Source organism: Malania oleifera, chromosome 13 (genome assembly GCF_029873635.1).
Source record: "Malania oleifera isolate guangnan ecotype guangnan chromosome 13, ASM2987363v1, whole genome shotgun sequence".
NCBI lineage: Eukaryota > Viridiplantae > Streptophyta > Magnoliopsida > Santalales > Ximeniaceae > Malania > Malania oleifera.
The window spans coordinates 4,888,351-4,908,820 of NC_080429.1; the positions used below are offsets into that span (position 1 = coordinate 4,888,351).

A 20,470-nucleotide genomic window follows, 5' to 3' on the forward strand; every position below is an offset into this window, starting at 1 on the left:
TATTATTTTTCATATTTCTCTTCCTAGGCTTTAATTGAGGATTTTTAGGAAAAAGACATTTAGGCAAATTATTATGTTCAAAAGCAATTAAATTTACTTTTATGGTATCACCGTTATTGATATTATTATTTTATTGCATAATTGCATCTAAGCCTTTTACCTACTCGATGTCATGCTTATTCTATAAAGTCTTCTAAATTTTCTTTGCGGAGGAGTAAGTAGTATCATAATAATCATAAAAATGATCAGGTAGACAATTTAAAATGTAATATCAACATCTATACTCATCTTTTTCGTATTGTTCCAATTTTCGTGGTGATTGGCCAACTCATCTTCATTCATGTTTTCAGTATCGATTTCTTTTTTTTTTTTTTCATTCTCGATGAGAACACAAGCAACTTTGAGGAGACTAAGGTAAAAGAGTATCTTACCTTTACATCTCTTGAAGTGGGCTCCTTTAAATCAAAAAGGCTTGCTGAGATCTCCAATATTTTAATTCGGTTTCTCAACTATAGGCTCTACATATTGAATCTCCTTAAAATTGTTCGAAAATAAAATAAAATAAAAACCACAAAACTTAAATACAAATATAAACACGATTCACAAATAGGCTGAGACGCGGTTATCTTGCCCTTTTTAAGGAGATTCAAACCCTCTACGGTTTTTGGCTTAACCCACGAACTAATGTAGTAGAATTCCTCAAGACTTGTCTCTGTCAGAATATAACAACCCGAATTGAATCGTATGACTCTCCAATTCTACACAAACGGAGGAGTCCAAAACTCCACAAAAAAATACATTTCTTTACTTGTCAGACTCTCTAAACTTGAAAGAATGATGACATAATAAGAATGATGTGAAGAAATTGGTCTATAGTGTTAATGCCTTAAGAATCTCTTTATACATATAAAATGACATTTCATCTTCCATGAACTGAATAAATAAGATGTATATATATTAAATAGGTACACTCCTAATTTTAAAATAGGCTCACATAATCAATCTTATAAATTTAATAAAAAATATGAATGAATGGTCTAATTAAATGTAAATACATAATTTATTCTAAGATGCATATTTTTTTTAAAATAAATAATATTAAAATACACGTGGTGATGGATGATCCAGTGTGCTGCTTTGGATGTGGTGGAAGGTTTTCGTGTCATCATGGGATTTTTCTCGGTGCTCAATTTGTTCTTGCCGAGAGAATTCAATTTTACCATTGTGCTTTCACATTATTATCCTCTTTGTTAAAACCTTGAAGAGGATACGTGAGATGAGCTGTGTAGTTATTGACTTATAGGTCAACTGAACTTTTCAGCAGACCCACCAAACCCAAAAAAATAAAAGAAGAGGAAACTACTGGCAAGTTACCATCAAACTAAAGACGCAATCAATCCAATCGTAATCGCATCTGAATTAACATGGAAGGTGCATCTGGGGGAAGGTTGCCGCTCCGTGAATTTGTTGTTGTATCAGGGGATCTGAAGGGCTCGTAGATGGCAGGAGTTTCACGAGAATAAAAAAATATATATCATTTATGACTTTTCTAAAATGTGTATAATTTATCTTTTAGCTATCAATCAACCTGCCATTAATTAAGAATTATATTGAAAATAAAAAATAGCTTCACACTGAAAAAAAAAAAAAAAAAGGTTAAGAGGATTAAAAGAGCAATAAGAAGAAAATTGTTTTCTTTCATTAATACTTAGCTTAATAAGTTTCTTAGGGAAGTATTTTTCATCTAAGTTTGGGAAAGCATATAATTTTAAAGTTTATATCCTGGAATTTAAAATAAAAATAAAATATTAACTTTGTGAATAATTCTCTTGCATTTGTATAATTACTTATTTTAGTAACTTTTTTCTTTATTGAATTACCAAAAATGTGAATCGATAATCATCAATTTTAATGTCTTCAGTTCGATTTTTGGTGGGATCAAACTTTTAAGCGAGTCCTTCTGATATGAATTATTCTTTGATTAATTAAGTTTTTCTGAAACAATGATAATTTACTTTAAAAAATTATGTAAATGATCAAAATATAATATTCAAAAAACTATTTATATATTATGGAAAAGTAATATATAAAACAGTCATTAATTTATATAAACAAGCAAGTTAGTTCATATGCAATTGTTGATATGATATTTTGATTTGTATCTTGCCGCTACAAAAAAATTTAAAGATAAATAAAAATACGGACTTATAAATTGAAGGAAAATAGTTTTTAAAAATATTAAAAGGACAATGTGAATTTGAAATAAAAATTTTAATTTGAGTTTATAAATTATCTTTTTAAGAAGTTAGTATTTCTATCTTAAGGACAAACAAATTTAGGAACTTAATTACTTATTGAGTAAATTCATGAGTTCATCAAACAAGTCTTTGTCATTTAAGATTAAAAACAACTTAATTTATGATTTAATTAAATATAAATGTCTAAACTTGTTGAGTTAAATATCATTTAGTTTGCTTGTTTAATTTTTTTAACTCAAATTTAAATTTAAACTTGAGTTATTTTTTTTAGAAAATGAATTTCAATAAATTATTATCAAATTATGGTTTAAATATTTTTTAACAAATATGTTAAATAATATATTTTTTAAAATATAAATATTTATTTTAAATGATAAGTATTATAAATATATATATATATATATATATATATATATTTTAATGTTGTTACGAATATTGAATCCTGGGAGAATCTGGCGCACGCCCTCCACACTCCCCCCACACGCTTCAGATTTCTTCTGGGTCCTCGCGAAGCTCCTGTCTCTCTCTCTCGCAGCTTCAACCTTCTCTCATCCAAAGGTATATCAATCTTCTCAGCAGACTTTCTTAGGGTATCCGTTCTCTCTCTCTCTCTGTTTATGTTTTGAATTTGATGGGTTTGTGTAAACTTATGAGGATTTTTTGAGTTTGTGCATGAATTCGTGAAATTTCTATGACCTCCGTTGAATTGGATTGATTGCTGTGACTAAAGAAGCTGAGCTATACCATATATGATTTTGATCTTAACCCCATCTGGGTCCCGGAATTCTTTGTAAGTGGAACTAAGTTTGCGGTAATGTTTGTATTGTAAGAAAATGCGGGAAAATGAAAGAAAGTTGGCCTTGTTCCTTTGCTTGGGGGAGAGGGTGATATAAGTTACATGGGGCTTAGGATTCACATTTTTATGTAGTTTTCATTCATTTCTCACAGTCCTCAGCAACCAAAAGGAGCAAAAGCTTGGTGAAATTAGAAAATTATGATTTATTTTGTGATCTATAGATTGGGAGAAATTGCACAAGAAATATTCTTATCTTATTGCGTCTCCAGAAATTAGCTGTATCTGTGTTAAACTATAAGCTTAAAAAATGTCTCAAGATGACCTTGGTGCATTCCTTTTAAATATGTGTTAATAATCAACCTCGCTCTGATCTATGTGTGGGTTTAAAATTTTCTTTGTATCTTTGACTCTTCCTTGATCCTTTATGTATTTTTACTCTTTCAATTATTTGCAAGCTATTGAAACCATGCTAATTGCTGCTATGCGGGTTCTTGCAGGTCCATACTTTATATGTTGCTGAACATCAACCAATAGATGATGGTGAGTGTGGTCTTTTCTTGTGCAATAACTGGCCATAGAACTCTTCACAATTATTTGATTAAGCTTTTTGTCTATACACATATCAGTTGTACGGTTTAATGCTTTTTCTCTGAATATATATATTCCAAGTGACCATTAAGGGGATTTACCTCCTCAAAGATTGGACCAGGCCTCTGCCTGCTGTAAATATTCGTGCAGGTTATCTTATTTGATAATGGGAACATTAAAATTGGCATCCAATCTGAATTTTTTGCTCCTTTTTGGCAAGGCTTGTGCTACACCATTTCAAAGGTCGGAGGATTTCATATACAATATGTGTGTTGTAAGGAGGGATCCATTGATAAAATTTTAATTTTTAATTGTACGCCATTTTATCTTTTTGTACAGCTTATATTTCATTAAATCAAGGATTAGATTTAATTCTTCCAATGTAGATCATATAGGAAAAGTTTCAAGTTTTTGAACTTGAGTATTTTTTTTTTATTAATTACATTAAATCTAGTTAAAAACAGTAGTTTGTTGATGGACCTATTAAATATATTGTATTGGCTTGAAAATTGACAGGCATGATGAGCATGAATAGATTATTAGATCTAATGGTTAGTTTTGTAAAAGATGAAATATGGATAAAATTTCGGAATGGTGTAATATACTGGTGTTAATGAATCCACCCTGTATATAATTTTGGGTGGATTAGATCTCTTAGTTGTTTGTGTAATTTAGGAAGATCAGTTCTAGACAAAACCCACATGAACCATTTGGAGAGCAGATGGCAATTGGATGGTAGTGATCTAATGAGTTCTGTTTATGGATGCACAAATACCAGCCTAATTTATGGCACTGTTTCATTGCTTTTGGTGCATATGATGGTCTTCCTTTTTGTTGATTTCCTCAGATGCACTAGTTGTCTATTGCAGTTGTGCTTGAATGGTAGTGTGTATTGTAATACTATAACATCTTAACTTTTTTTTGTGTCAACTGTTTAAAATTGCTTGAGTACTTAATTTCTCTTCAAGCAGCTTTCAGATAGTATAGTCTTAATACATGTCTTTACATTTTTTGCAGGCCATTCAAATAGCTAACTTCTCAGATTTGACTTCCTTTAACCTAAGTGAGAAGTTCACCCATATGCAATGTAGATTTCATGTAAAACAGCCAGTTTTTAGGTATGAAATTGTTCAATCTCTTGCGGGGAAAAAGGGATGCATGAGATCAAAGATTTTTCTCTTTGCTATTCCAAATGGAAGTGATAAACTTGGAAGCGGTTCGCTAGATTGCTCTAATGATGAAGTTTCTATGGCTTTGGAGAATAATGAGAGTTCTGTAGATCCAAATGTGGAAGTTGATTCCATTCTGCTCCCAGAATCATACTTCTCTCAAAACCGTGAGCATCTGAGCAACCAAGGAAATCTTCTTGACAAGCTAAAGGCTGTTCACTTGCATGTATTAGCACTGGAACAGTGGAATGCTTCCCGACTAAAGCTTTGTCACAGGTATGGTTGTTACCTGTTGTCATCCAGTTTGCTTATTTGATTGGAAGTCACTTGTGTTTTTATTTTTTATTTTTTTTTCTGCCTATGTATTAGCAAATGTTTTTGTTGTTGTATTATCAAGTCACTTGTGTTTTTGTTCTCATTGTTGTTGTATGTATTAGCAAAAGTTTTGACTTGAAACATGACTACATGAGTACCAGCCATTCTACCATATCCTACAATCCAGTGGTGCTGTGAAGAATCATTAAGGCACTTCATCTCTGTGTTATTTATGTGTCTCCTTGTAGATTTCTTTTGATCCATCTCATTGTTGTGTAATGGTCAAAGTCACATATATTAATTCTGGTACCTAATAATGAATTTTATTACCTTGCTATTTTTTCCTCAGATTGTTATCCACATGAAGTTTCAAACAATGTTTTATATGCTGTGGTTCTTTAGTCTCTGGTCCATACAATAGGTGATCCATATATTTGATATCATGTGCTGACAGCCCATGTGTATCTGCATTGCTATTAATCAAGTATTTTCTTTGGCAAATCATATAAAGTTTTTGAAAAAGCACGAAACCTAGTGGGGTCTATAATTATAGGATGCTGATGATGGCAAAATTTTAATATTCAGGGCAGGAATCCAGCTTTACTGTAACTTCTTTGAATCTTTTTACTTCTGTAAGAAATGACTAATGCATGATGTTTCCGTGTCAGCAGAAATTACTTGGTGAGTGCAACAAATTTAATACATTATCTGGCATTGAAGTGCCTTGATGTCGAACAACTTAAAGAAGATCTTTCTTCTGTCGGTCTTCTGAATTTGGAGACAATTAATCTATATGTCTTTGCAAGTCTTACTGCTGGCATCCAGATGTTGGAAAGCTTGAAATTTAACACCCCAAACAGCCTAGAGAATGTTGCTGAAGGAGCTTGTCCTCAAAAAAGTTTGAACAAGCAAATACAGGGGGAGTTCACTATAGATAAAATGAGGAAGAAGGCATCTTCCAACAAGCAATCATTGTTAGGCTCACTTAGAGATGATAGAACTACTCATATCATGGTTACGTTGGGCCAAGAAGCTGTTGAAAGTGATACACTTATAACTGATCTTCTCAAGCGAGGGACTACCATCTTTCGGATCAATTGTGCACATGGAAACCGATGTGTATGGAGTGAGGTAATTACTAGGATTAAACAAAACTCTCAGATGCTGGAGAAACCATGTCGAATTATCATGGACTTAGCTGGACCAAAGCTCCGTACTGGCAACTTGAAGGCTGGTCCATGTGTGATGAAAATATCTCCCAAGAAGAATGCCACTGGAGATTTGATCTACCCTGCTCAAATTTGGCTATCTCAAAAAGGAGCAGGGCCCCCTCCTTCTCATTTATCCTTTGATGCAGTTCTGTCCATAGATGGGAATGAGTTTTTCAATGAGCTTGATTTTGGTGACATAGTTAGATTCTTTGATGCTAGAGGAAAACAAAGGACATTAAAGATTTCTAAGAGATTTCATGCTTTATCTGGCGCTGGGTTCTTGGCTGAGTGTGGTAAAACTGCTTATGTTCAGTCAGCCACAGAATTGTATGTTAAGAGAAAGAAAAAAAAGTTCTTAGTTGGACAAGTTGTGGATGTCCCTCCTGTTGAGCGGTTCCTCAGATTGAGAGTTGGAGATTTGCTGATCATTTCACGAGATGGATGTACTGAGCAAGACGAACAGAATCCACCTGCAGTTGGTGCTCATAGGGTAACTTGTTCTTCTGGCTATCTTTTTGACTCAGTCAAGCCGGGAGAACCTATTGCGTTCGATGATGGGAAGATTTGGGGAGTAATACAAGGAACTAGTATCTCAGAAATTATAGTTTCGATTACTCATGCAGGTTTGAAAGGTACCAAACTTGGCTCGGAGAAATCTATAAACATTCCTTCCAGCAATATTAGGTTTGAAGGCCTTACTTCGAAGGATATTATGGATCTTGAGTTTGTCGCTGCGCATGCTGACATGGTGGGTGTTTCATTTGTGCGAGATATTCGTGATATTGTTGTGGTTTGCCGAGAATTGGAGAAGCGGAAGCTTCAAAACTTGGGGATTGTCTTGAAGATCGAAACAAAAGGTGGGTTTGAGAAATTGCCTCTCATGCTGCTGGAGGCAATGAAATCTCCAAATCCTTTGGGAGTAATGATTGCCAGAGGAGATCTTGCAGTTGAGTGTGGATGGGAAAGCCTGGCAGATATGCAGGAACAAATTCTATCCATATGTGGTGCTGCCCATATACCAGTCATCTGGGCGACTCAGGTTCTGGAATCGTTAGTCAAGTCAGGTGTTCCTACTAGAGCTGAGATTACAGATGTGGCTAGTGGAAAGAGGCAAGTGTCTAAACCCTTGCTTTTTTAATTAGTGATGGGTGAAGTTTTAATCTTTTGTCGAAGTTAACTAAACAATCATGATGACGGTTCGATCATCATTAATGTGGCCGAATTTTAAAAATTAACCCTAGAAATGATATTAACTAGGTATTTGCTTCAATGAATTGCATACGTGAGAATTCTATATTTGGAAATATATTACCCAGAGAATAGATGACCGTGTTTTGTTGGCATAATGGATTCTCAGTACAATCCTAGAATGGATAGCCCAATGGATCCCAAGGAATGCCAGCCATGTAGGATTCCCGGGAGGAACCAAACATGGACATCAAAGATTTTGGCTCCGGATCAAGGATTTTGTTTGAAGAAAAGGAAGGAAATAGGAAAGAAATTTATTTTTCATTGTATTTTCTCTCTATATCGAATACTATTAAAAGAGAGATGAATTGTTAATGATATGTAAATGTTTCTCACCCGGTTATTGAAAAAGTGCATTCCTTTCCTTCTCCCTATTATTTTCTTCAAGTTCTAAACGAGACTGTTGAGGTCACATTCTTGTAATCCTCAAAGATTTCCTAAACCAAACGACTGATAAAACTCACTTCCGGGGAGGTGGGAGCTGTTTTCTTCTGCCCCAAAGCATTCTATAAACGCTTTCAATGACAATAAACTTTTAGCTTAAGCATCCACCCAGTGGTCCTGCATCAGTAGCTCAAGATTTAAATCCCCACCATTAGTTGTTTTAATTAAACAATGACAGAAAACACTTCTCTTATTTCCATTTTCCACCCCCATCAATTCATTTTCTCCTTGCACATACAGATCCAAAATGCTGATGATTAATTGGGTGCACTATTTTGATTTGGCAGGGCAAGTTGCATCATGTTGAACAAAGGGAAAAATATCCTTGAAGCTGTTTCGACTCTGGATACAATCCTACACAGCAGCTCCACGAAAATGAAAGCAGAACTGAAGCCTCTTGTACTATCCAGCCACCTCTTCTAGCAAGTTGGCTGGTTGCTGTTCCCCTTGGATAATTTTTAGTAAATTTTGTTAATCTTCAATCAACTCAATTTTCCCTGTATTTGTATGCATAGGGAGACATGTTTACCCAATGTAAATAATATGACATTTTAAAAACTTAGGTTTGGTAACTGGAGCTCTGTAAATATTGTGTACTTAATTCAACAAGCTTATTGTTCATAATATTGTTCTTTATTTTGTAATTTTTACTTCAGTCTAGAGGGAAAATGTACGAGGCACATGGCGTCTCACAAACCCTTTTTCTGGGAGAAAACCCAAAAACCAGAAGGAAAAAAATATGGATTTCACATATAGAACATGCTGTACACAAAATCTCATACACGCAAGCAACTGCTGCATTTTGAGTCCTTAAAAATTCACATTTTACAAACATGTAAAACTGGGATGCCTATTTTTCCTCCGCAGTAAAATCAGGTTCTGCTGGTTTCTGAAGCAACATTGGTGGTAATCTCTCTGGCAATCTTGCCTTCTTAGCACCAGTACGCCGCAAAGCACGAAGTGCATTGGCAGCGAATCGGGATGCATAAATGGTGGCTCCCAAACTTGGGGAGCTTCCAGCCCCCTTGGCCAATGCATTGTGCAACCTATCCTCCTCTTCCCGAAGTGACTCCTCCAACTTCTTCCTAGTATACCGGCGCCAGGCAGCCTGTATGAAACAAGCCGCCCACGTCCTCCATTGCTGCGAGTAGAACCTGAAAGTGTGGCGGAGCTGCTTGCTGTGGAGGCGTCGGAACTGGGAGGCCACAAACTTGAGGTCATCGGCCTTTAGAGCGAAAGCTTCAACTTCTGTTAGGGCTTGGACAGTTCTCGTTGAGATTGGAAGGTTGGATGAGGAGTGGGGATCAAGCGCCCATGTGAGAAGTTCTTCTCCACAGAAGTCTCCCGCTTTGAGATAATCAGAGTTGAAGAACCCAGTTCTTCCACCATTTGTGGTCACTGTCAATAGCTTGCCTCGCATCACAAATAGCATCTCATCAACTGGGTCACCCTCCCGAGCAATGAAGCTGTCTTCTGTATATAGCACCGGCTTGAGACCGTCACACATTGCATCCAACAGTTGATCATCCATTTTTTCAAAGATGGGAACCTGAAAAATCATTCAAGGATAATTTTTTTTTTTTAAAAGACACTAATCTAGCATACAATTACCATCAAAGATGCATGTTTTAAGTTAGAAATTTTCTGTGCAACTATCAGTTTTAGTTAAGATGTTCCCAAAAAAAATAAAAATTTAAGAACTACTCATTTTGTGCCAAAGTCTAACAAATAAGCTTTTTCTTTAAAAAAAAACTAAAACTGCCTCCTCAAAATAAATAAATACATAAATAAATAAATGCACAAACAGAGACGGCACTTCACAAACTCACTCTCATGAGCAAAGCCAGACAGAGATGACGCTTTATGTCCCTTCTGAGATCCTTGGGAAGGTTATGAATTAGGTTTTCTTCATCAACACCTCGGGTCTCTTGCCATCTGTATTGTTCATACCGCCTAATTCGCTCCCTCAGATTCTCAGGGAGCAAACGATGGGACATCCACTGTTCCGCGTCTTGCCTTTTCAGTCTCATCTCCTCTAACCGTGTTGTTGTGGACTGCAGATATGTCTGTTGCACCAAAAAATTTAGTTTGTTAAAATTATGGAATAGATGTTAACCACAAGTTAGTTTGTCTTAGAAAAGATATAAATGCACATCCTAAGGCCTAATGTTGATCACATCATTCAGCCTAACAAAACATTTTAATCCCCAACACCAGCTCGATACTGTTATCATCTGAAACAGATGCAGAGTAGACCTACTAATCATTTTTCTTGGCCATCAACAGATCAATGTGATCCATTTGTTTGAAAGGAAAAAACATTAAGATTACCAATGCTGGAGAGTTGCTTATTCAGCCTGATGCTTGCAAAGCAGCATCCCAGCAACAGCTACTGTTGCTGCTGCTCCTACTAACTACTACTAATAATAATCTATTTATGTGATAAATCCGCATCCTGACAACAGCTAATAATAATAATAATAATAATAATCTATATGATAAAGCTAAGGGCATGTTCAGCTGACAATAATGTTTCTTATTTTTCATTTTCAGTTTTTAAAGAATTACAAAAATGTCATCCTTTTTTTTCTTAGTTTTCCAAATTTTGTATAGAAAAATGGAAAACAGTTAAAAAACATGTTTTTCAACTTTCCTATACAAATGTTGGAATACTGAAAGACAATAGACATTTATAAAGTTTTATAAAAAAACTGAAAATGAAAAATAAAACTGTTGTCCTTTTTCACAACCACATGTGAACGTGCCATAATAAATAGGTTCTATAGCAATTTTACTCCATCTAAAAAGCCTCCACTAATCTTGCCACTCAATCATGTTTCCCACATTCCTACTTTGACTCAGTTATTGCAAAACTTCTCCCCACTAACAAAAAAGACCCACAAACCTAAGATGCACATCTTTGATGTGTGACATATATCTAGTAATGAATGAAGGGAAACTTTCTTCGTGTTTTTCTAGCCCTTTCACATGTACCCTTTAGTTCCTCCCACAAAAAAATAACAATAGGTAAAAATATTCAAATCTTCCACTACTTTTAGCATCTAAACATGTCTGTTCCCAATTCAATAACTGCCCAATTACCATTTTTCCAGAAATTCCTGGAAAATTGTTTCCTCTAGAGGGAAAAGGGAAGAGCATAATGATTTTATTCATTCAAATCTTCCCATTTTTTTTTACCACCATGCAATCTTGCTAACATCGTACAACAGAACAACTGCCATATTTCAGAAATACCTTTCAAAAAAGAAAAAAAAAAAAGAAGATTTAATTGTGTACACAGACAATAACTAGCAATATTAAAGGAAGGCATTTTCTGTAAAAGAAAAAGAGGAAAACACATTCAATGCACATGACTCATGCTGCATTAGGGCCTCTGGAAGGCTAGGCAGCCTTACCTATGCATTTAGAGAGTTGTTTCAATGGCTTGAACCTATGACCTTCAAGTTTGGGAACAACACCCCTAACATAGAGCTGAGGGCCCAGCCTCAATCCATTTTCCTTCATTTTAAAAATTTTAAAAATTATAAAATTAGTTATCAAAGCCATGTCAAATTTTCCTGCATTGCAAGTAAAGTATTAATGGGATATTTGAGAAAACATTTTCTCTAAAATCCAGTTACAGCAAATGGAAATGAGGCTTATTATTAGCCTCAAAGGTCTCATCAGCATGGCCATAGATTTAGTTCCAATAATAAGCAGGTGCTAGATATGCTCCATGCACTATTTAAATACCATGTCTCATGCTCGCACACATGATCAAAATAAAGTTGAGCTGTTCAGTACCAACCTGCATGTTCCCGATAAGAAATGAAAATAATACTAAACCAGCAATGGAAATGAAAACTGCAAAGCAAATTTCCCAGACAAAGGTACTCGTTTTCAGGTTTTGACCAAGCGAACTGCAAAAATGGAATAAGTATTACATCACATGCTAGTTATGGAACAACAATGCAAAAACTGTCAAAGCTGTTTCATTAGAAACATAAAGAGATGCCACATAATAGGATGGAAAAATTATACGGTTTAGCTAAAAATAAAGACAACAAAGATTTAGTATGCCATACCACAAAAACAGATTAACAGTCATAATTATGCATTTTTCTTTCCTCTCATTGATCATTGATACAGAACATATGCTTGCTCAACAACCAACACCAAACAAGAGAGAAATTAGTCATCCAAGTAGCATGTTTCTTAAGAAAACAGTACAAGTGATTTCTTAAGATTTCTTACTATATATTATTTTGGTTATTGAAAAATTGATAAAATCAACAAATTGTTTTGATTAAAAAAGTTTATTTCTGCAATGGCATATTTGAAGGTGCACACAGACTCCTGCACACACAACACAAAAATAATAAGGATAAATTACCTAAGGGGCATATGGTTCATGGCATCTTTCAAGATTCCTGGAAATGTCATGTGCAGGGCATCTCATACCCATGTTTGTTTGAGCATGGAAATCTAATGTAGCATGAATATTCACATTCTTAGGAATTAAAGGATTCCCATGAAACATGGACATCTTATTCCCACCTCCCCCCATGGGTAAGTTTCATAAGAATCCCATTCCTATGGAAATCCTACTTTTTGCACAAAATTGCCCACACTGTTTTGGATTTTTAACAATGCCCTTATAATATGATATGACAACCCTCTAAAATTATATTTAAAATCATAAATTATTAATAAAATAAAAGTAAAAATTTTTAATTAGTATATACATATTAATTATCTTTAACTAAAAAAAATATAAAAATGTTAATTAAAGCTATAAATTATCTTTAAAATGTCTATTAAAAGTGTAAAAATTTATGACAATTAACATTTCAATTGAAATTTGCAATTTATTAAATAAAAGTAATATTATTATTGTCTTATAAAATTTTAAAATAATAGTTATACACATTCAAAAATACAATGGTCATCTTCTTAAAATACCTGTCAATATTCCCATGTTGAACCAAATATTGACATGAGAATCTTGTGTACATTCCTAAGAATCTTACAACGTGAACCAAATAAAAATATTCCCATAAGGCAAGCATCCTATTCCTAGGAATGAAATTCCATGGGAATTTTTTCTAAGCCACGAACCAAACGAGCCCTTAGATTGCTACCTATAAGTTGACTTGACTCCATAAGTTCTAGTAGGATCACCTATGTTTAACCATCAGTTAAGCATTCCAACATAGATTCTGATAAAGCTTGATATAAATTGTTGGCCCAAAACTTTACAGCATAAGCTTTTAGATAAAGTGGCAACATAACATGGTATCATAATATCAAAGTATGGTTCACAGCAGGTCCTAGGTTGTATTCTTGTTGCCCATGTTTATTCTGTGGTGATTAAAGATTATCTTATTACCTTATTTATCATGTTTATCTCTCCACAATCAATTGGGCTGCACATGAGATGGAGTACTAAAGCTTGTTATACATTGGTGCCCCACAACCTAGCAACTTAAGTTTTTAGGAGAAGCGATAATCTAACAAATCCTTAAGATAACCGTCAGTCACTCAAGTTTGGTAAAGAAGTACTAAAACCATCTCGACAACTGGAAACAATAAATATTTTTGTACTTAAAAGCAAACACTAACCAAGCCAATTTTTTAACTTTGTAAGGGCAGTCAAACTAATAAGTCTATTTTATATTAAGTGTGAAGTGTGAAGGTGGTATGTAAAATAGAAAATATTAAAAAAAAAATCACCATTCGAGTACTTCAACCAATCTGTGGGATGTCTAGTTAAATTACACACAATGTACATTGATTACATCCTCAGGCTTGGGTTGGGTCAGTTTGTTGAGGCCTCAGGGCAAACCCAGCATACTTAGGGTTGGGTTGAGATAAACCCGTTCCCATGTCTTGAAAACCCTTTTTCAAGCTTAATTACAGGCAAAACTAGGTTGAGTTCAAGCTACCCAGGCAGCTGGACTAATATACATTACTACACATGTACAAACCAACAAAACACACACACACACACACACACACACAAATCCACACATCAAGGCCATAAACAGATTTGCCAACCATTCAACTTTGTTATCACTCTGATGAAGGGCATAGCAGTGGATATGTACTGACTAGCAATGGAACTCTACTGAAGAGGATTAATAATGTAGTCAAAGTCACAGACAAAAAACATTAATTAATTCTGCTCCAAAATAAATCAAGAAGAAAAAAAAAAGATGAACTAACCTCAAATTCTGCAGGCCCCACCAAAAACAGAAAAAGAACTTCTGTGGAAAATCTTTTGATTCCACAACACCAGACTGAAGGGCATCAAGAAATATTCCAAAATCAAAGACATTTGGATCCTCATTTTCAATGGGGCACGAAACATTTAGGAATGTATTGTTCACGATTCTGTCACCACAATACAAAGTATGACGATCACATCCAGGATGATTTCCACATGCATCTTTCCAGCAAGTAGTTTCTCTTTCGATTGAAAACAAGTACCAAAAGGCTCCAAGGACCTAAATGACCAGCAGTTCACCGAAGATTAGAAAGATATGCAATCTGTGGGCACACGTGCCTGGGTTCATAACTTGCAATGTGTCTACCAAATTTGATCCAGATATAACAAGTAAAGAAAAGAAATGAAATAGGAAAGAATTGAAGATGGAAATGGAATTGGCTCTCAAATGACAAAAAAATCATAGATTATTAGAATCTAGAAATATATGGGAAGCAAAACAAACTTAAGGACTATTTGGTATCATTTCTGTTTTCTATTTTTTGTTTTCATTGTTGTGCAGTAAGAAACAGGGTAAGAGAACGCATTTGTTTGTGTTGCTAGTCTTGTTTCTTTTGTCAATTTTCATAAAATCTAGTTTTGTCAGTTTTTGTAAAAATTGATAACCAAATTTTATGGTTTTCAGTAGTTTGTCTTTTAGATTTAATATCCATAATTGACTTGTGGATTAAATCATTCATATTATACAAATTTTTTAATTAAAAGTAAAATAAAATATCCATGAGAATTTAAAATATAATTAAAATAAAAATATACAGAATTTATAAAAAAAAATTGGGAAAAAAAAAAACAAGTCATTCAAAAAACTACTTTTACCAATTTTTTAATTGTCATATACCATAGGATAGTTCTCAAGCACTAAAATGATAGTTTAAAATTATAATAATTTAAAAAATTATCATAAGTACTTTTTTTTTTTTCTTATAATATTTTCTAATTTATATTATTTTTTATTACTATTTTAATACTACTTTCTAATTGTTATTTGATTCAAGTGCAAAATGAACATAGTTCAATTTGAATTTCAATTTGTTTTAGTTTTGGAAAATAATAACCACGCAGGTTGCTAGTTTCAATTTTTAGTTTGTGGTTTTTATTTTTTGCTTTTATTTCTAGTCATTTCCATAATTTTTAAGAGATACCAAATGACCTCTTAGATTAAAAACAAGATAATGGGCTGAAAAGAGTTCATGTTTATGATCAATATATTGTGACACTTACAATTCCCTCTTTAGTGTTATGAGTTCATTATTGCTTTTACAATTAAATATTGACTTTTAGTAATTGTAATGGAATTTGGAGAAATTGATTTTAAAAAATCTTCATTTTCTTGCATCAAAAATCATATTCTATCGGGGACAAACAAGAAGTCCCACAAAACAGACCTCGGTGGACAATCAAAAATTACCAGAATGGCAGAATCCCCAAAATCCAACCTATGTGAGTTAAATGAATCTGATTCAAGACCCATACAGTAGTGACACCCAACACATGAACCAAAATCTGTGAAAAATAAATTCTCACTTTCTACATTATTTATATCTCCTTGCTGATGCATTTTGTATTCTATGACAGAAAATTAATTATTATTAAAGATGCAATGACAAGAAAAGCAGAATCGCAACTCACACAAGTCTGAACATACATAGATCAAAGAAAGTAATTTGTGTTAACAAATGTGTAGCATAAATTTGATAAAATATCATCTATTAAAGCAATTCATATCAGCAGTTGAATAATTTTCTGCAAAAAATAAAAATGCACAACTGATGCTTTAACTTACATGACTTGCAAGCATGTAAAGAAATAGATTGAATGCAGCTCCAGCCCATGCTGTTTCAGTAAGTATGCCAGATGTTCTTGTCACCATCGTTAACAGAGGATAAAAACTCGAAGGACCTGGGACACGTTTGGGAAAGAGGAGAAAACAACAAATATTTCAACGTTCTTTTGGTAGTCAATGATTCCGAACTTCATGTTGCGGTTTTTAATAATTAGAATTACCACCTGGACAAGTGACAAATCCGCAAATAAGATAAAATGTGTGTGTAAACTTGTCAATTTAATAAAAGATATGCTTATATTTGAACAATAGGAGACTGCTTTCCCAGTTTATGCATAAGAAATTGGTGAGAATTATAATACACAAACCAATACATAGCCATTCATAACATGTGGGAATGCATGGGCAGAGTGCGTGCACATGCCACATGATATAGGAAATAGAAGGAAACAAGCGCATGTCACCAATACTATAATATAATAGTAGTTCACCTTTGTTTGCCACATGTCTTTTTCATTCAATATTCGATTGTCATGTGTCATTGTTCACCTTCTCTTTTATTGTCATAGGCTCACAAATCTTTTCTTTTGTGGGTAAGAGTGCATAGGTTCTGCTTTAAAATTTCTTCCTCACCTCCTCGTCAGTGCGAACGGGTCGAGTCAGTGGTACACAGTAGCCGAAGAGTTACTGTGTATGTAGATTTATATATGTATATATATACATTTATTTATTAAAATTAATTACTTATATTCATTCAACAACAAATGCATGCATAACCTGGGTGATCATCTAACAACAACAACAAAACATTTTGGTTAATCCCTTACCTGTGGAAGTGGAAGAACCGCAAGAATGTCAATAAGGAAGTAGGTGGACAAGTATCTCTTTGCTATCGCCCAAGCATCTTCAACCAAAACACCTCTACCAAATACTCGTGAAGAGGGAGCAATAAAACCAGTACGAAATTGAAAGATAATATGAAGAATATAAAAGATATCAGTGAAAGAACGCAACACACTAGCTGTGATCTCCAACTTCCGATCCAACCCAAGGCACTTATTTTGATTATCAATCACTGGAATGTAAAAAAATAAAGGGTCTAAAGAGACTGCAATTGCACATGCCAATACAAATATCTTATTCCACCTTTGAAGGAATGGTCCTTGTGGGTCAAGAATTTTCTTCCTAGAACCTGAGGCATATGCTAGAATGCTGCTTAGAGAACAGAACTTCAATGATTTTCTAACATTTTTTAGCCTTTCGGAACCATGCCAAAAGCTTCTTCGAATCCTTTCTGAAACTGAATTTATAGCAGTTCTGAATTTTCCTGGATATACTTCTTTCGTGGAATACTGACCCTCGGTGCTTTTCTCCATACTCCAGTCCTGAAACCTGTGCAAAATATAATAATCCTTAGCCAGGCTGCGGGAGCTTTGCACACTGGGCTGCCCTTTTTATATATACACACACACACATCAATTACAGCATAAAACTCAAATTGATACCACCTGCCTCAAAGAAAATCTAGTTTTACACAAAATATGAAGTACACATCACAATTTAAATGATCCAGAATTAGGTTAGAAAAACAAGATATCAACAATCTAATAAGCCCATGGCAGTCACTAGCATAAAATAAATTGACAGCGTGTGAAAATCACATCCAAAAACAGGAAGTAAATTTTGGAACTTAAAGACCAAAAAAATTATAATTTTGATTGAGAACATAAATGAAGCTCTTTCAAATGTCTTGGACAATATTCCACCTTCAAAGTGGTCTGATGAGATCATAGTTCATACAAACATCACAATGGTAATCTAAATGAAATCAAAACATAACAAGTATGCTACGCTTATACTCAAATGGGAAGAAAATATCAGTATTTTCCAAACCAAAAATAAAAAAAACACGAATTGTAAATTTTGATAAACCAAATCACAAAAACTCTTTCAAATACCCTGGCCACAGCATACAAGATAGATTAGTTTTTAGTGGTTCAGACTTCACGGCAGGATTTTTTGGTACGTATAGGGAAAAGTGTGTCCAAAAATGAAGAAGTAAAAACAAAAACATGTATTGGTACAGTTATTTGTAGATTTTTCAATTTATAAATTTATGGACCCATACTTGAAAATTTTATCTTAATTATGAATTTATAAAAGGAGGATGATTTTTCTTGGGGGAACAATATGGGGAAAAAAAATATTGAAAACTGCCTAACTGTGCCTTCCTGTTATAAATAGTTGAGAATACAACATTAGACAATGTTTGTTGCTGCCCATTCCAAATGTTGACCATGTTAATAATAAACCAAAAAGCAGGGGAGGTGGTTTTAATTGTTGTGTTAATATAGTATTTATAGTTTTTTCACAGCAGCCTGAGAAGTAGAAGTGATAAATGGAAACTAACCAATAGTGTTTGTGTTGGTGCATACAATCATGACTCATGAATAATATGTTTCAAAATTTCAACAGTGGAGATGATGATTGAAATATACAACAAAAGAAATGCTTATGATTTGAACACAATATAGTAGTGTTGTTGCTATCAGCAATGGGTTAGTGACTCTAGTAATGGGAACAAGAGTAATGATGGCTTCTTCATAATTGAGATTGTTGAGATTGAAGGCCAATGAGAACATTCAGCATTTTGGCTTCTCGAAATGAAAAAAACACTTCTCTAACATTTATTGAAAACCTAAATATATTCACAAATGATACCATTAAGAGAGATATAAAACCATTATTAAATGTAGTCCTGTTATATTATGTGTTGTCGGCTTTACTTAAACTCAAAGAGTTGTCGTGTCTTGTATGTGTGGTTGTTGCATTGAGTTTCGTTTAAAAGAAACTAACCTCACAAACTTCTCTTGCTGATAACTCATAGCTTTAGTATAAAGAATCAAAAGAAATGGTAATTATTCATCCACAAGCTTTGCTGGGACAACTTCCCAAAGGTTTCAAATTAACCCCTGAAAATATGGAAACAATTCAAATTAGATCATCTCTATTATCCTACCATTTCAAGCACAACCCATGCACACATTGCAATAAACGGGAAAAAATTTGGAAAGGGAAAAGCCACAGGCAGTAAATTGTAAAAGCAGTACAATTTGAAAGAGTAATTGTGCTCATATTAGTAGAAAGAAACAACAGAACAGATTTGCAAAGGTTTTACACTCGAGGGAATAAAAAAATGAAAACATATAATCATCACTTCAAGACAATTTGCGGGAAACAAACATTTTGTGCAGCGACTAAATATTAAAACATGCTACAGTACACTTGATATGATAATTATCATATACCATAACAAACAGATTAACTCATTGATAACGTTGTGCAGTCCTTTATTTCAAAAGCTTCCTTCAAAAGCCTCCAGGGCTGCAGATGTGCCATCGTACACTACCAAAAATATCTCAGACTGGAAGTTAAACAAAAGAAAATTTTCAAAAATTAAAAAAAAAAGTAAAAAACTTTAAGAATTGGGAAACTTTGTACCGGTAGTCCCTTCCTCCATTTCGAGTTCTTTAAAAATAAACGATGAATAATAAAAATAGAGTTCAAAAAAAAGAGAGGAAAGGCCACAAAAGCCCGACAGGGGCGGGAAGGGTGGAAAAGTGCAACCGGTGAGAACCGAGGCGCAAAGGACGAGGGCAAGGAAAGAAAAAAAAAAAAAAAAGGAGGCACAACAAAAAATCAATGCCAAAAGGATTTCCATACGCCGAACATCTAACAGACGACCATCAATCGCCCCAAAACAAACCAAATAATCGGATTAAAGAACAGCTAAACCAGAAACCAAAACGAACTTCATAAAAAAACCATAGTTTAACGCCTTCTCCTCACCAATACAGAAAATCAACAGGGAAACACTGAGAATCACACATAGAAATTATGGTGGAAAATGCTAAATGAGGAGAAACGACGAATCGTACCGAGAGAAAGGTGTGGAGATATTGATCAACGCAGTGCATGAACTAACTTGAGAGAGAGAGACTCGTGATTTGGAGAGAGTGGGGCCGAGTTCGTGAGAAAGTTCGCGGAGATTTCTAGGGCAGTGACTTTTGTGGGCGAGAGGATTTTGAATGTTCGAAGAGAGTTGCAGCTTTCTACTTTTCTTACTGCCTACAGAGAGAGAGAGAGAGAGAGAGAGAGAGAGAGACTTTGGAGTGTCTGCGGGTGAGTTCACGGAGCACAGTTCGAGGCGGGAAGAAAGTCTGGTTGTGGGACCCGGAAATAACCTTATACATTTCTCTACGTTTGTTATCCACCAGTGCCTACAGTATCGAATAGCTGGCCTCCAATACAAAATAAAAAGATATTTTCAGTATTGGATAATTTGGATTATTATCGAATGTCTATTTCAAAA

At 34.2% G+C, this 20,470-nt stretch overlaps 2 protein-coding genes across 4 annotated transcripts; one reads left to right on the forward strand and one right to left on the reverse strand.

The window, feature by feature from the left end:
- Positions 1 to 2,677: 2,677 nt before the first annotated feature.
- Positions 2,678 to 8,657, forward strand: LOC131145406 (plastidial pyruvate kinase 4, chloroplastic). Of its 3 annotated transcripts, none has more exons than XM_058094434.1 (5): positions 2,678 to 3,048; positions 3,552 to 3,594; positions 4,660 to 5,087; positions 5,798 to 7,447; positions 8,317 to 8,657. In XM_058094434.1, the coding sequence occupies exons 2-5, from the start codon at positions 3,589 to 3,591 to the stop codon at positions 8,450 to 8,452; spliced, it is 2,220 nt and encodes a 739-aa protein (XP_057950417.1). In that variant the 5' UTR covers positions 2,678 to 3,048; positions 3,552 to 3,588; the 3' UTR covers positions 8,453 to 8,657. The 3 variants fall into 3 exon arrangements, with proteins under 3 accessions (XP_057950417.1, XP_057950415.1, XP_057950418.1); XM_058094432.1 differs by having other exon boundaries at positions 2,678 to 2,816; XM_058094435.1 differs by having other exon boundaries at positions 2,691 to 2,848.
- Positions 8,658 to 8,755: 98 nt separating this feature from the next.
- On the reverse strand, positions 8,756 to 19,964 carry LOC131145408 (cyclic nucleotide-gated ion channel 1). Its single transcript, XM_058094437.1, is given in 9 exon segments — positions 8,756 to 9,578; positions 9,859 to 10,095; positions 11,838 to 11,949; positions 14,255 to 14,535; positions 16,099 to 16,200; positions 16,203 to 16,322; positions 16,926 to 17,490; positions 18,955 to 19,070; positions 19,407 to 19,964. Coding segments are annotated over 8 exon segments (2,145 nt in total). The 5' UTR covers positions 18,984 to 19,070; positions 19,407 to 19,964; the 3' UTR covers positions 8,756 to 8,879.
- Between the last annotated feature and the right edge of the window lie 506 nt (positions 19,965 to 20,470).